Source organism: Pteropus medius, unplaced genomic scaffold (genome assembly GCF_902729225.1).
Source record: "Pteropus medius unplaced genomic scaffold, Ma_sr-lr_union100, whole genome shotgun sequence".
Taxonomy (NCBI): domain Eukaryota; kingdom Metazoa; phylum Chordata; class Mammalia; order Chiroptera; family Pteropodidae; genus Pteropus; species Pteropus medius.
In genome coordinates this window covers 1,871,859-1,888,666 of record NW_024342470.1, presented here as the reverse complement: position 1 = coordinate 1,888,666, position 16,808 = coordinate 1,871,859, and the positions used below count along the sequence as shown (strand labels likewise).

The following is a 16,808-nucleotide window of genomic DNA, read 5'->3' as shown; positions in this document are numbered from 1 at the left end:
TTTTGTAATTGTTGCCTTTTGGGGACTGGTAAGTGAAAAGGAGTTGTTTCTCACCTTTCATGCACATCCTGAGATTCATGAAGAATTTGATAGTATTTTTTATCTGTATATTGTGTGGCCACATCCCCAGATGGGTAGTCAGGCTATATTAAACTTTGCAGTCTCTATCAGTCCCTTTGCAAAAGAGGAAAGAGAATAATCTATGTCTCCTGAACTAGAAAGACCCCAGTCCTCTCATCGAGCTTCAGCCCAGCTGCTGCTCTCTCATTTTTGCCCTTGCCCTCCCTCCTTGACTGGCACAATCACTGTGAGCCAGGGTGTCCTGGCACAGTGGCCTGGCTTTGCTGTTGCCTTTGGCTCTTCAGCGTCATGGCATGTGAGGGCTCTCTGGTGACCAGCTATATTTAGTGTGTGTCACATCCACACAGTTATATTAAGGGAGGCTGCCTTCCTAGTCTGCCTACATGCTAGGATACAGTAATGAATAAATCAAAATCCTTGCCCTTTTAGGAGCCTACTCTCATGGTTTTGATAAATGGATGACTGAATAGATTTCTAGAAATTGAACTACTATCTCTAAGAGCATGAATATTTTAAGCTTTCATATCATCTTCTGCATATATTGTATTAGTATACCAGTTAGTAACAATGTATAGATGTCTCATTGATTTTGTCAAACATCTATTTTTTCAAATATTTGGTATTTCAGTGAATAAAAAGTAGTTTTCTTTAGTTTTAATTTGTGTTTAAAAAAATTGCCATTGAAGTTGTTGTTGTTTTTTTTAAGCTGGTTGAATATTGTGGGAAATCCAAACATACAGCAAGTTTATGTCAACAGCTTGTTAATGTGTAGACGAGGGTTTTTTCCCATTCAAATTCTCCAAAATGGATTTTTTTCCCTTCCAAAATGGATCAAGTTGGTGGATAGAAACAAAATAGATCCTTGACATTCTCAAGGGAAAAATCTTGAGCCCTTAAATCTTCCCATTCACTGCAGAGCATAAAATCTTTAGAAAGTGTAGCTTTCAAAGTTAAATGATCTCTTTCAGAAGCAGTCTGTATAGTATCATCTTTAAGAGCAGTGTTTTTGGCATTAGACAGATGTAAACTTGAATCTCAACACTCTACTTACAAGCTTTGTGATCTTCTACAAGCTACTTAATCTTTCTGATCTTCACTTTGCTCTTTTCTAAAGAAAATGAGGATCCTACCTTATAGGATTGTTGGAAGCACTAAATAAAATATTGTGTTTTAAACATTTAACTTTGTTGATAGCAAACCTCAAGCAAGATGTGATAGGTTCTGTCATCATTACTATTACTTTAATAAAATACAAAACTAAAGTCATTTATAAAATTATTATAGTAAATCCCACTACTAAAACAAACATTGTATTATACTTGTATCAACTATCTGGGAACATTTACCACGAATCTGAAATAAAATTTTTATCACATAACAAGGGTTGCTATACTGAAGGATGACTAGAAAGAGACAAAGCGGTTTCTGGGTGGCCAGCTGGGCTCACCCACTATCTAGGTAAATTGCTCCCTTATATCAGGCTTGCAAATGCTATTCAGATTTGCACCTTGGTAAAATGACAAATTACTACATGTATCAAATAGTTTAAACTGTAACTCTTATAGATCCAAATGCTAAGCGTCTGTTATATTGACTATAATATCTCAGCCTTACAGTTAAGTACCAGCCTACTCTCCTGCAGGTTTCTTCAACTGTAACTTCAATAAATCCTCATCATAGTGGATTTCTCCCAAGCCTGCACTAAGGGCAAGAATGGAATGCCTTCAAAAATTTTAGTAATTTCAGGAGCTCTCATAGAATCTCGTAGACTGGATTTCAGCTCCTCTGTGCAAGAGTCATCATGCTGTACCCAAACTGATTTTCAACCAATAAACCATTTAGAGGTTGATAGGTTATTCGCTTTTTTATTATTTATTTATTTTTTAAGATTGAAGTAATTTATTTCAGTCTTGTTTGAGAAGTCACTTTTTTCTTTCTTATCTATTGATCTGTTCACATCTCTTTTTGGCCATTTTTTCTTATTCCCAGTGGGGGTCTATTTCTCTTTTCTGTTCTTTATATTTCTCCTGGATTTTAGTAGGGAGATATAGTTGTATACTTTGCACTTAAGTGTACATTGAGGTAAGAAATAGTACAGTAAGTCCTCACTTAACATCATTGATAGATTCTGTAACTTTAAGAGAAAAGATATATAATGATACCAGTTTTACCATAGGCTAATTGTTATAAACGAAAGTTAAGTTTCCGTGGCATCTCATCAACATTATAAGGAAACAATGTTGAACAAAACAATGTTGTTTGAGGACCTGCTGTGTAGGTGCTTTTTAATAAAAGCCCATATCTATATGTTTAAGTCATCTCTGACTTGGTTCATTAGACGCCTTGGCCTCTGAAATCTAAACTGATAGGTATTTTTCCCTTGTGTTGGTTCCAGGGGAAATCAGCCTTGTGGTCCCACCTGTTACATTATCAGGAAAACCGACAGAGAAAACTCACATCAGGAAGTTTCAGTACCTCAGGTAAGATGATCTCTGCACCATTAGAGAGAACTCCCTCTACCCACTTTCCCATTCCCCACTGGAGTGATCATCTGCAGCAGACTATTCCAGGTCAATGAAGCCTTTGCTCCATAATGTTTTCTCTTTAAAATATTAAGCCACTGGGCTCTTTGAACCACAAAGCATGCATGCCATAGCCACGGGGTTTGCTTTCATTATATACCCTTTTGATCAGTGAGATGGAAGACATATCGGCAAGAGGCCAGTCTTAGACTTCTGAGTTTAGGTTTTAAATGAATTTGGGTGGTACCGATGTGTTTGGAGCAAGCTGTTTTCAGAGTCTTTGTTTTATTTCTCTGAGATGGGCATTAAAATGATCTATCAGTTAAGAGAGCCTGTTTGTCAATGTCCTACATTAAGGTCTGGTGTGAATAATCCCTTACACATTTTTTCCTGTTTCTAATTTGATAAAAATATCAGAATTGGCAGGAACCCCAGAGATCATCTAGTTCAGCCTTCTTATTTTAGAAGAAGAGAAAACTGGGATCCAGGGAAGAAGAGAATTCACTCAAGATCACATAGTGAATCGGTAGAAGAGATTAGGAACCTGACCTTTTGTCTCCTGCTCTGGTGTTCTTTATGCCATTCTAAAGTGTTCCTGCCAGGACAGTTCCCCTCCTTCCTTTGTTTCTTGGCAGCATCTCCCCCTTTACACCATCCTTCATTCTCTTCTCTCTGCCAGGGAGTTCGTTTACCTTTCTTGGATGTTCATATCCTGATGGTAAAGATCAGTTTAGATGGGAGTGAAAAAGATACCTATGAACTCTGTTGTCTTTGCCTTTGAACTAGTTGACTTCAACTACCACTGAATGTGGCTGAAAACCAGGTACAAGAGCTCCCTAAGTAGCCTAATAAGGAGTTTTTTGGCCCACTTTCTGGGTATGAGAGCAAAAAGTCTTTTCAGGAAGGCTATAGAACTTATTGCTAAGTGATCAAGATACTAAGTTTTAAACATTGGGCCAGATATGAGCATATAAAGGTATATAAAGGTATCATATCTAGAGGTCCTAAGCATTCTAGAACATGCTCTTTAAACATCTCCTTGGCTCTTTTGTGTCTCATTTTGAAGCAAGAGCAGGACAAGAGTAGTAGCTCCAAGTAGAAGCACTACTTCCATGGATTATGATGAGAACATGCTGGATTAGGAGCCAGGGGACCTGACTTTGCCACTTGGTGACTAGGCCAAAGCAGCTAACCTCTTTGAATTTCAGTTCCCTCTGTGATATCTTCCTTGACTATCTTATAAGTTGTTAGAGAATTAAATGAGATAATATGAGTAAAGGTATTAAATCTAAAACCTAGTAAGTATTAAATCTGAAACCTGGTATTATCAAAGTAATTGTTCCCTGTAGAAATTTGTGATTTGAGATAAAAAGGCTGATCCAACTGTTTGGATAGTCAGATCTCTTTGGACATGACAAACTTGTTTGTTCTATAGGAATACTTCTTGATTCAGAACGGAGGAAATCTGATGCCAGCGCAGTCATGTCTCCCTTGAGAATCTCCCTCATTCAGGATATGAGGTCAGTGTGGGCTCATACGTTATAAGCCATTAAAATCCTGTTTTTAGGTGCTGCTTAGGTATCTGCTTTAAATAGCAGGATCTCAGTGACTTGGGCTTCTGCCGCATTTTAGTTAACTAGAAAGCCCTCCTCATTGGTCTTGTGCTTCACGGTGCATTTGTAGAGCTGTACAAGCAGTTGGGTTTTCTGACATTTTTGGAGAATTAAACCAGAGTATCTCAAGGCCTAAAGGCTCTTAGGTTAGCTTGGTTCCCCCTCTATCCTGCCACTTCCCAAAATTGTGGTGAGACTGCTGCCTGGCAAAGCTACATGGAAACCCAAGATTTAGAGAATAAGAGGTGGACTTTCCCAGGGTGAGATAGGGCTGCCTCACTGGGCCTCCTTTAGTTTTACAGGGGGCGTGTTGTGAGTTCATTTCCCACCCCGCTCTCCACTTCTTTTTTCTTCTTCCCCCTTCAGGCACATCCAGAACATTGGGGAAATCAAGACTGACGTGGGAAAGGCCAGAGCATGGGTACGACTGTCCATGGAAAAAAAGTTACTTTCCAGACACCTGAAGCAGCTTCTCTCAGATCATGAGCTCACCAAGTAAGGCCACTGCACCTGGAGTAGAACCAGGCTCTCAGGAATGGTGGGGGGATTGGAAAGCCTTGTGTGTGAAGGAAGAGTATTTAGTACATCATTACTGCTGTATTCAGCTAAACTCAAGTTGTGTGTGAGGATTTTTAAGCATTCCCTATTTTCCCTCTTTATATGCAGAAGAATAATTCTGCTATATTTGTTCTCCCTACCTTCGCAATCTGCATGCTCCCAAACGGCTTTCTTAAAGAGATAGTTAGAAAGATGGGGTCCTCATTGGTTACCTCAGTTTTGGGGCTTCTCCTCTCCTTCCTGCACTCAGGTAACTTGTATATCTCTTGGGCATATGGCATTTTCTCAGTCTCTTTCCTATCCTGGGGAGGAAAGGATTGGAGAATTAAAAGAAAACTTGTAAGATATTCCCTTATATCTTTTGTTTTCTCCTGAGCCCAGGGCAAGCCCAAAGTAACTAAGCCCTTGCTCTTTCTCTCTGTACTCTGCCTGAGTCTCCCTAGAGCCTAAAAAGGCTTTTCTATGACCCTTCTAGGTCCTCTACATCCACAGTTTTCACCCAGAAAGGGGAAGGGGAGAGATTCCAAAGCCTCGCACTCCCAGAAACCACTAAATCTACAGTTACCTTCTCTTGATGTTATATCCCTTGCATTTTTTCTGTACCCTAGCTACTAGAGGAGGAGGAGTAGGGAGGGCTGTACCCCATCTCTGCCTCAGACTACCATGTCTCTGTCTTTTTCTGTATATTTGGCTCTTTCTACATTAGCAAACAATTGTTGGGCATTTTTATTTAGCATTTCCTTAGGCATCTTTTCTTGGTTTCCTTTATTATGGGACTTCCGTATGGACCTTGAGGAAATTTTGTGTGAGCCAGTTGATTAAACTTGCAGAATCTGTTTTTATTCACAATGGAAATATGATTTTTAGACTGTTTATTGTGTGTATAGACCACAGCAAGAAAGCAGGTTTAAAATCCTGGTAGGTTAGAGAGCTTACCTTGAGAGGTTATGAAATAACAATAAGTGCTTAAATTTGATTCCCTATAGGGACAAAAAGGTTGAGGAGTAAAATTTGAAGATTGGGAGGACAACTGAAAGAGAACAAGTGAACATGTAAGCCTGGAGTTTGGAAGGGAGACTTTTGCACACCAGATTCTCGAGGACAGTTGTGTGTGGTGAAAAAAATTCTGTTACTGTAGCTGTGTGGGCACCAGGGCCTGACAGGGCAGGAGTGTTTCCTGCTGGCCAGTGTGGGCCTCACCTGTCAGGTAAGACTGCAAGTCAGCAGGAGGCCAGAGAGGCACCTAATGGATACTCAAGCACAAGAACTTTGTGAAGTCCAGGACAGTGGATAGGTCTAGGGTATATGAGCTTCAAGTCCTGGGCGACAACAAACAGGGTGCAGATCTCAATGAAGAAGCTAATCTTGCTTTCTTTAAACTATAGTCCTGTTAGAGGAGATAAGCTCAGAATTTACTCAGTATATAGTAACTTCTCACCTGATAATCTGACTTCTGTACTTCTCTGAGTGGAAAATGAGGTGAGTTTTGCTACCACAGATTGCATTTTGGATAGGGCATAGAAATAAAGGGGCCCTTTATCAAAACCTGCCCATTCCTCCATCCTTCTCTCTCTCATCTTTTTCTTCAATTTGTTTCAAGTTCCAGCTGCATCATACCCCTCACCCTTCTTAGGATGTCTTCAGCGCTTTCAGGGCTTAGTCAGAAGTTTTCTTTGCCAAAGTTTGCTTAGACTCCCTAGAGACTTGCTCCATTCCTTTGCCAGGTACCCATAGCCTTTGTTACATATTTGTTCATCACTATTTTACCACTAATTTGGCTGTATTATCATTATCTAGTTTCATACTGCTTATTAAAATTTGCTTTCGTCGACGGCATGAACTGGGTACCTTTCTCAGTACAGCTCATGTTGCCTAGCACCTAGTAGATATTTAATTGTGCACATAAAATGTGTGCATGGTTACACAGGCAGGAGGAGGTACACAGCCTTGGAGAGTATATCTTGATAGAATATGCCTGAGTCTGGGATTTCCAGTTCGCCTCCAAGACTGTTGGCAGCTTGGAGATAGGGTAAGGTGGTGGGAAGGGTAAAGTGGCCCTATGTTCTAAGGGAAGAAGTTAGTTGGCTCCTATATAGTGACCTCAAACTTTTTCCCTAATCTCTCTACAGTGACTAACACTGTGTAATGCTCCCTCTACTTTGAAGCTCACTTTGCATGGCTGCCATGGCCCTATACCATCCTTTTCTCTTTTTCCCCTTACTCTTCCCATGATATTGGCTTCCACAGTCCTCAGTTCTCTGCATGCACACACATTCTTTTCACACTCTCACCTGCTCACTTGCTCTCTCAATTAGTGATCTCACTCATTCTCATGACTTCTGTCACCTCTAAGCAGGTGACTCCCACATCTGAAGCTTTAGCTCTGACGTTTCTTCTGAGCTCCAGTTCTGCATTTATTTCCATTCAACTATCCTACTTTTAAATCAGAAAGAACAAAAGCAAGCCTCACAGTCTTCATCATAACTACCTTTCTCTCAAATTTTTTGTTCATGTCACCATTATTCTCTCTGAACATCCCCTCTACTCCCTAGCTAGGTTCAAAATTTGGAGTGAGTTTGACTCTGCTTTATCTCCCACGTACACATTTCAGGTCCTTAGCCTCTGCCCCCACCTGTCTCCTTTATTGTTGCTGAGTTTCACCCTCATTCCCCCTTTCACCCCTCAGCAGCACCAGATTTAAAATTCCCGAAGTTGGTTGTGGCTTTCCCTTTATCTAGGGCAGATTGCAGAAACCTATTACTTGTAGGGCAAACTGCAAACTCTTTAGCCTGAATATTGCAGGCCTTCCTGCATTTGACTCTAGCCTAACTTTTTAGCCTCATTACTGATTACTTCCCTGAGCTGTCAACGCCAGTCAAATTGGTTTTCAAATTGGTTTTCATACCCTGTCCTGTTCCTTCTTCCACACACCGGTCTAAATTTGTGCTGTCCTTCAGGGCTCTATTGTTTAGGACCATCGATGCTTATGGCTCTTTAAATTCCCAGAGAGCCTTTCATTTAGCAACTCATTATGTGGAGTTTACCTGATTTATTCATTTAGACTGTATTTGAGGATAGGTGCTTCCCTTTGCAGCACCTGCACATAGTAGGCCTTGGTTGGTGAATCATCTGTTGGAAGTACCTTATAAACCTGACTAGATAGAACCTCACGGACGTGCTGAGTCACATGTGCTGGCTGTGGTGATGAGTCTTTCTTGGTGACCAGGATAGTTACCTTTTTTGTTCTCTGTGTTGAAGACCTGTGCATTTGGCTCTCTGTGTCCCCTGTACTTGGGGAAGGTATCATTGCTGTGCAGTTGCAGATGGCCTGCAATGTCAGGCAAAGAAGTTGGTCTTTGATGAGTAAGCAGTGGGGACGAGAGGTGGGGACAGGAGAAAATTTGAAAAGAGAGGAAGGACATGATCTCTGTAGCTCTTCCTTTCCTATGACCTGGATCATTTCCTTTATTGCTCTTTATTGCCTTTGAGGTAGTCCTGGGCTTACCTTCACATTTAGAGCAGTGTTCTGACTTATGGGTCTCAGGTCTGCTGAGGGTCTGATACTAGCCCTGGGTATGAATGGTGATCACAGACCTCCTGCCATTGCTCCTCCCACACCACACACTGGGGTGTTGCCCTAACTAGAAGCCTGAGAGGGCCTGTGTCTTCCTTGAGGGAATTTCATTCCAGCCCTCAGTTTAAGAATAGAGAGTCCATGACTTCTGATACTTTACATTATAGTAACATCAACCCTTGGACACACGTACTGTTATTCCTGCTATAGCTTAAGCCACTTTCCCTCTAGCCCTCAGAGTAGCTGGCTTTGTTTCTTTTTCAGGTGGCCCTAAAGAATTTGAGGCTTGCCATCTTATTCTTCTTTCCACTGTCTCCATTCAGAACTGAATAATTCTAGCCTCTTTCTCCTCCTTTTGTCCAGGAGACTGATGTATTGCCTCTTCTTTGACAGAAAGCTGTACAAGCGCTATGCCTTCCTGTGCTGTGACGACGAGAAGGAGCAGTTCCTCTATCACCTCCTTTCTTTCAATGCCGTCGATTACTTTTGCTTCACCAATGTCTTCACAACTATCCGTGAGTAGGCTTGTGCTCCCCACTAGCCTTCTTGGTTTCAGTCTTCACGGGCCTGCCTGAGGCTAACTCCCTGTCTCCATTTTAAAGAAAATAGATTATCACTTACACTTTCTATTTTCCTTTTATTTCTGTGGGGAGAGAGGTGCACTTGCCCTCCTTGGAGGTTGTTTTTTTTCTCTGAAACTTCTTATTCTCATTCCGAACTGGGAGCTTAGTCATTTCGGCCATCATGTTGTCACTGTTGTCCTAGGCACTGCTCTGGGAGCCTAAGGCAATGAGGTGGAGTGGGGTGGGGCAGTGAAGTTCACTGCCCTCTCTGCACACCAGTAAAGAAATCTTCACAGAAGGTTTTAGATCAGCCCTTAGGGAAAAACAGCTCTTCCTGAAGTAGCAGAAAGAACTCCAGAAGACAATGGGAGGTTTGGGTCCAGGTCCTGCAGTGTCCTAACTCATTATGATTTGTGAGAAGTCTACTCTTGCTGTGGGCCTCAGCCTTCCTATTTGCAGAATGAGGAAGAAGATTCAGTATGGTCTAAGGAAGGCCCCTGGATCCTCATCTTTCTTTGGTGCCAGGACACTCTGTTGAGTGGGGGCCACCTTTGAATGTGCCCCATAGCTAGTTGTTTGGCCAGTGGCTCAATAGTCTCAGGGGGCTTGGACTCTTCTTTTTCTAGGATACCCATCCTCCCCCTCAGAGACAAGGCCTGTAGGCTTCAGTAGGAGTAACATTGAACTACAGTTTAGAGGACCTGAGGGAAATTATTTCTCTCTCTGTGCCTCAGAAAAGGCATTGCAATACCTGCGTGGCCTCTCCTGAGATTGTTATGAGCATTCATGAGGTGATGGAATGAAAAGCGCTCTGAAAAGCAATTTAGTACAATGTTGAATTGGCAGTACTATTTGAGGTTCACTTATTTCCGAGTGTGTATATGGACTTGGATCTTTGATGTTTGGGTGGTAACCGTGGGAGGAGTGAGAGTGAGGGGAGGATTGGCTGACATTCTGAGCCAACAAGAGCCTAGGTCCTGGGGACCTGCTGCTCTGGGCTCTGCCAGGGCCAGTACAGCAGCGGCCACAATCATGCCAGCATGCCTGGGGGCAGATCAGGGCCCTTTCAGGTATGGGAGGGATTTCTGATCCCCCTCAATGCCTTTGTGGCTTCCCCTAAACAGTGATCCCCTACCACATCCTGATTGTACCGAGCAAGAAGCTGGGGGGCTCCATGTTCACTGCCAACCCATGGATCTGCATCTCGGGAGAGTTGGGTGAGACACAGATCCTGCAGATTCCCAGGAACGTGTTAGAGATGACCTTTGAGGTATGTGTTATCCGGGGACCACAACCCCAGGCTTTGTGGGGATCTGAGTTTGCAACAGCTGCTTTTCTGGAGCTTTCTGCAGGGTTTTATGGAGGCCTTGCTCTGTACAGTGTTATGCATCAGCATAGCTCACCTGTGCTGAGATGGTTGGAGGCCTGGAGCGAAGGGTTGACTCGAGGAGGGAGAAGCCTTTCCTGTCTAAATGGTCTCTGGCTGGAAGGTGCTTACCCATCTGAACTTGCATACCTCCCTGTTCATGGTGTGTTGAGAAATACCCAAGAGTTCTTTCAGCTGCTCATCCCAGGTGTTCACAGATACCTCTGAACCTCAGACTGCTGCCCCACTTCCAGAGCTGCCTGCTCCCAGGCCCTATTCTCCCTCTAGATAGCAGCATCTTCTTTCTCAGCCATGGGCCCCTCATGAGATAGTGCTGTACTGCTAGCTTTGGTGGTGGGTAGAGCCATGAGCTCTGTCCCTGTGGATGCTCAGAGGCCAGGTTGTAGGCAGCCAGTCAGATCTGTGCCTCTGAGGAATGCTACTCTCTTCTGTTTTTCTGACCTACTCCATCTTCTCTATTTGGCTATTCTCTCACAGTGCCAGAACTTGGGGAAGCTCACTACTGTGCAGATAGGCCATGATAATTCTGGGCTGTATGCCAAATGGCTGGTGGAGTATGTGATGGTCAGGAATGAGATCACAGGACATACCTACAAGTAAGTGTTCCTTCAGGTTTGCTCTAAGATAGTGGGGCAAGATTACCACTGGGGTCTTTGTTTGATGCTTGGGTATATGGAGTTCTCAAGGAGACTCTTTAGGTTGTGATAGGCCAAGGCAACTTCCTGTTTGGCTCTGCCTTGTGTACCTGAAAAAAAATAGGAGGATTTTCCAAGTGAAGATGTGTAACATTGCTGTGCATGGGTTCCAGGCCATCCATCACTCAGGTGTCTTCCCTGATGAAATACACAGTAGGATGGATGAGCAGGGCCTTGATGGATTCCCAGGCATTGGCTTTGTTGATGGCTCTTGCTGAGCAGCAATGGGAAAGACACTGGAGAAGCTGGCAGCTCTGACAGGCCATTGCCTGACTTTTAGGTTCCCATGTGGCCGGTGGTTGGGGAAGGGCATGGACGATGGGAGCCTGGAGCGGGTCCTAGTTGGGGAGCTGCTCACATCCCAGCCTGAGGTGGATGAGAGGCCATGCCGGACCCCACCCTTGCAGCAGTCCCCCAGCGTCATCCGGAGGCTTGTTACCATCTCACCCAACAACAAGCCCAGTAAGTGAGAGGAGGGGCTGGGTCCTCATACTACCCATCCTGGGAAATGTGGGCAGATCCCTGGGAGCCTTGATATTTTAGCCCAAACCTCAGCCTGTGCAGCTGCCTCAGGAGCCACCTCTACCGACAAAGTAGTCTCAGGCCTTTGTCACCTTCTTCTCATGAATCCTCGGGAGATTTGGCACTCTCCCCAGAGGCTTGGAAGGAGAGGAGAGAGCTCATGGAGCCCGGACTGGGTTCTCTATACTATTTGTATATGATCCTAGAGAGGAGAGGGTTCTACCTTCTGGTCTTCTCTTTTGTGGTTCCTGAGCTTCACAGCCAAATCTTGTCCCTTTTTTGGTTGCCAACAATTCTAGGGTAAAATGAAAAATAAACTTTATGGAACTAAGGTATTGGCTTTTGCTTTTTTTCCCAGGATTTTAGGAAGAGCTAGCTCAGTGAAGTTGGGTAGGTGAGAGCCATTCTTCTCAGGAAGGGTCCAGGCTGTCCTGCCTCTCTCATGAGCCCTCCCAATGTCCTCAGTCTCCTGCTCAGTCAGCTGAGCACTGTTAGCTTCTGAGATTGGTTAGGGATGTCTGCTTGATTTTTATCAGAGCTGAACACTGGGCAGATCCAGGAGTCCATTGGAGAGGCAGTCAATGGCATCGTGAAGCACTTCCATAAGCCTGAGAAAGAGGTGAGCCTTTCTGCCCTTCAACCCAGGGCCTTATATTGAATAAGAGAAAATAATATTCCAGGCCCATTTGCTTGGACAGCCCGGAGTGTACAGTATGTGCCTTAGTTAGTTTGAGATCGAGCAGATTCTTTCCTTTGGGGGCCTCTGCCTTGGGTTACCCTATTTTTCTTACACACCAATGACCCAACAGAATTCCTAGGCCCCTTGTGAATATTGTATGTTCCTGTCCTCTTCAGGATTTTTCTAGGTCTCCCTGATTAATGGCCACACTGGATTTGTCCCCCTGGTGGGTACCCAGATCCATCATCTTTTCATTCATCCATTCATTTAGCAGGTGTTCACTCTGAGAGCTGTTCTGAGGTAGGCACTGTGCCAGGTGCTAGGGAAATAGACTGGATCTCTGCCTGTCCTTTGCTTCCTTCCCAGCTGTGGGCTTTGGATTTGGGGATGCCATGGTGGGAGGGCAGCTTGGCTGAGGCAAGCCTGTCACTCTCCCCCATTTCTTCACTAGCGAGGCAGTCTGACACTGTTGCTTTGTGGAGAGTGCGGCCTTGTCTCGGCCCTGGAACAGGCTTTCCAGCATGGATTTAAATCACCCCGTCTCTTCAAAAATGTCTTCATTTGGGATTTCCTGGGTGAGTTGGACTAGGGTATGAGGGTGGGAAAAGCATGTAGAGACATTATATACGTGGTGCAACCATTGGGGTCTGCAGTAAAGAAGCCAAATCAGGTGACTCAGATTAGAGCAATTGTTTGTTTGCCCTGCCTTTTCTCACCCTTCACCCCTCACCTGCTGAGAACTGGACAGAAAAGATTCTTTTTAGGCATCTGTTTTATAGTATAGGCTTAGTTGTGAGTCCTCACACTTTGTCCTTGTAGATCCAGAGGGCTAGTTGATAGCATTGGAGCCCAAGCCCTGTGTTGTATCCACTTGGAGAATTTTCATGTAAGGAACTTATTCCTCAAGAGTTTTTTGTCTTTAGGGAAAGGATCAGCTTTATATCGGGGCCACATAAATAACTTTTAAAAATAAGGATAAGGAACATAAGGATCATTTTGAAATGTCACCAGTGATGTTAGAACACTCAGGTTATTCTCATTAAGTTACCTGCATCAGCAGTGGGGAGGTCCATGGCAAGTGGCCTGCAGGACAGTCAGGGATAGGTTGGTTTTGAAAGCCTTTGTCACTGGCAAGCTTATCTCTTCACAGAAAAAGCACAAACGTATTATGAAACTTTGGAGCAGAATGAAGTTGTTCCTGAAGAAAACTGGCATACAAGGGCTCGGAATTTCTGCCGATTTGTCACTGCAATCAACAATACTCCCCGGAACATTGGCAAGGATGGCAAGTTTCAGATGCTGGTGTGCTTGGGAGCAAGGTACTTTCAGCCTTACAGCCCACAGTACATAGTAGCCAGCTTTGGAGGTGGTGCTGGAATCCTCATGTGGTGCAGGGGGTGGGGTACTGGCTAATACCAGGTGTCCTTGGGCAGGTGAGGCCTTGGAGGGCTTTCTAGAGGCCCTTAATTTCCTTCATGTTCCATATATATGGGTGGGAATCCGTAGGGGTGGAGATAAGAGTGTGTGTGTAACTGGGGAGAAGGGGCCACATTTTGATGGGAAGGAATAAAACCACCCCACTGGTGAAATTCGAAAGAGAATATATCTAGTCATTCCTTCAACAAACATTTGATTGTGCCAGGCCTTGTGGAAAGTGGTGAGAATAGAGCTAAATCAAACATGGCCCCTACCATGTAGAAGTTCACTTGTCCCAATCAAAAACAGTACAAGGCAGAAGGTTGTGAAAGTCCAAAAAAGAAGTACACATTCATAAGGTATGCTAAAAATGTAGAGGAGAAAGATCAGAGAAGGCTTCAGGGAGTAGGCTATAAGGGTGAGCCTTGAGCTGGGACAGAATCCTTTCTTACTAATATAGATTTGTTTAATCAGGGGACTGAAATTATATTAATTTGATATCCTGGATGATGTGCATCAGAGTGGGCAAGATTGTTAGGGGTTATTCGAGTAGGTCAGATGAGAGCAGGAGGCCCAAATAAACTTAAGGCTGAATTTGTTCAGGCCACAGAAGAGAGGGAATTGGTTGTAGTAGTTATAAATAGTCTCTGGAACCAGATTCATTAAGTTCACATTTTCAGATCACCCACTTACTAGCTGTGTGATCTTGGACAAGCTACTCAATTTCTTCGTCTATAAAGTGGAGATAATACTAGCACTAATAGCACCTACCTCGTATCATAGAGTTGCCATGACGGTTAAATCTCTTGTAACAGTGCCTGCTACATGCTAAGCACTATGTGGATGTTAGTTCTTAGTATTGTTCCTGATGGTGGTAGCTATGGGGAGGAGTGATGGGCTATTGGCTAGAGATTGGCTGTTGAGATGGAGGAAGTGGTGCTGCCTGGTCCTGGTATCTGGTTGGTGGTAGGGTTATGTAGGGAGGGAGGGGGCAGTAGGAAAGGAGGAGCAGGCCTGACGTCAGATGACAGGGCTGATTTGGGTCAGATTGGGTTGGTGTCTTAGGGCTGGGCAGCCCTCAGTGGGAGCCTTTTAAAGCTGTGTAGGGCTTCTTTGCCAAGCCCTGTTACAGGATGAAAAACGTATTATGGGGAGCTATTTGCTTCTCCAGCTTCAGACTTCGTTTAAGGAGTGGTGGAGCAGGTTTCCCTTTGGTCTTGAACTAACCATCTCCCTTCCTTTCCCTTCTGACCCATTTGGACTGATCTTGCCCACCAGAGATCACCTCCTGCACCACTGGATTGCCTTGCTGGCCGACTGCCCCATCACCGCACACATGTATGAGGATGTGGCACTGATCAAAGACCACACACTTGTCAATTCCTTGATCCGCGTGCTGCAGACATTGCAGGAGTTCAACATCACGCTGGAGACATCCCTTGTCAAGGGCATCGACATCTGACCTCCCAGCACCAGCTAGCAATAGGACCGAGAAAGACTCACCCTGCAGCTCTGACCCTCTTCCCCAAGGGACTTAAGCAGGTTGTGCAGGAGATGGAGAGGAAATGTACACTCACTGTAAAAAGAAAACTAGAGGATTTTTGGAATAAATAATCTATTTTAGAGTTTATTTGCCGATTTGCTTTTTACACACTTTCATGTGAAAGAGTGATAGGGAGAGGGAGACGAGGTTGGTGCCGCTTATTTTGAAGCTGGTGCCCTCCCTCGCCATGGCCGCGTGCTGGGAGCCTGCGGCCTCCCTGGACTGAGCCTGGCACCGCATGCAGGGCAGTTCTACTTTCTTGCCCCACTGCGTTAATAAGGCCATTCCACATTGTTTTTAAACTGATGTTTTCTATATTAACATTATTACGGATATTTGGCTTTCCTGGGCCACACATAGGTGTGCTGGGCGGGAAGCCCCAAGCTCCAATCAAAGGGATTTTTAGTAGTGCCTCTACAAGCACCGATGAGTCAGTCCCACATCTTTTCTTTTTGTGTCAGTATTATTTGGGAAGAAGACATGCTGAGATGTATCATCGTGCAGAAAATCACGTTTCCTCTTGGCACGCAGTTGCACAGAAGTAAACATAAGCATGTTTTAACAGATTTTCCTTTTGTTTTTCTCTCCATATTATTTATTTAACTCTCATTGTGTGTTTTAAGTCTTTCTTTTTATTTTTTCTTTTTTTAAGAAAAGGAAAAGCTTGTCACAGTCTAACTGGCTATGTTATTATTGTTAAATTTATGTTGTTTTGCAACTTAGAAACCAGCTACAGTATGGCCCACTTAATAAAACACCTGAAACAAACCTGCACGGTTCCCTGATTTTTATGGGGGTGGCGGAGGTTGCAGCGTGATCTGTGTGTGAGAGGACCCGACAGCAGCATTGTTGCTCTCTCCTCCCCCAGCTGGCTCTGGGCTGTGGACTGCCCAGGATGCCCCTGTGGGCCTGACATCTCCTGGGTCCTTCCTGCTGCCGCACCAGGAGCTTTCATAGTTGTTAACTTAAATGGTTATTTGAGAGAGATGCAAACAAGGGTTATTTTCCTACTCTACAGAGGAGGAGGCTGAGACACACAGGGGAAAAGACGTGTCTAAGGTTGCAAAGATTGTCACTTGACTGACACAGGATGGGCCATTTCTTGAACGGTAAGGAAGACCGGGTGTAGACACGTGAGGTCCTGTCTGCCCTCAGGAAATAAAGCTCTTTCTTAAGATGGGTTTCCTTTTCCTGAGATAACAGGTAATAGAGCTTTATGAGAGTCCTGGAAACCAGCTTCCTTGGGTTTTATTCTTCAACCAAGCTGCTTTGGCAGCTCTAGAAGTGTAGCATGGTCAGGTAGAACACCTCAAACCAGTCAATGTCTTTTGTGTTTCCTTGATTTTGCATGATTTGTTCCCTCTGCTTGGAATCCCTCCCCTCGTGCCCACTTCCTTTTTTTCATTGTCCACGATTTACTACTATAAAGCCTTCCCTAATCTCTGCTGGACACAGTTAATCATTCTCTCATTGCGCTCTTATAGTTTCTTAGTTGTTGGTTGGCACTTATTCCCCTGATTGTCATTGTCCACATTCATGTTAGGCCCACTTCCTAGGCTGTGAGCTCCTAGAGGGCAGAGAGAGTGCCTTGTTCTTTCCCATCCTGGTGTCTAGCAGGTGGTAAGTGCCAAGATAAGGCTTTTTGAAAAGATGAC

General features: G+C 44.1%; 1 protein-coding gene across 1 annotated transcript in view; it reads left to right on the top strand.

Annotated features, from left to right (window-relative positions):
- The window catches only part of DENND5A (DENN domain containing 5A), a 77,496-nt gene extending 61,575 nt beyond the window's left edge, over nucleotides 1-15,921 (top strand). The window contains 11 exon segments of the mRNA XM_039863542.1: nucleotides 2,477-2,561; nucleotides 4,039-4,123; nucleotides 4,583-4,711; nucleotides 8,742-8,863; nucleotides 10,036-10,181; nucleotides 10,776-10,894; nucleotides 11,274-11,455; nucleotides 12,052-12,134; nucleotides 12,646-12,769; nucleotides 13,345-13,513; nucleotides 14,889-15,921. Coding sequence (XP_039719476.1) covers nucleotides 2,477-2,561; nucleotides 4,039-4,123; nucleotides 4,583-4,711; nucleotides 8,742-8,863; nucleotides 10,036-10,181; nucleotides 10,776-10,894; nucleotides 11,274-11,455; nucleotides 12,052-12,134; nucleotides 12,646-12,769; nucleotides 13,345-13,513; nucleotides 14,889-15,072 — 1,428 coding nt within the window. The 3' untranslated portion in view covers nucleotides 15,073-15,921.
- Nucleotides 15,922-16,808: the final 887 nt, after the last annotated feature.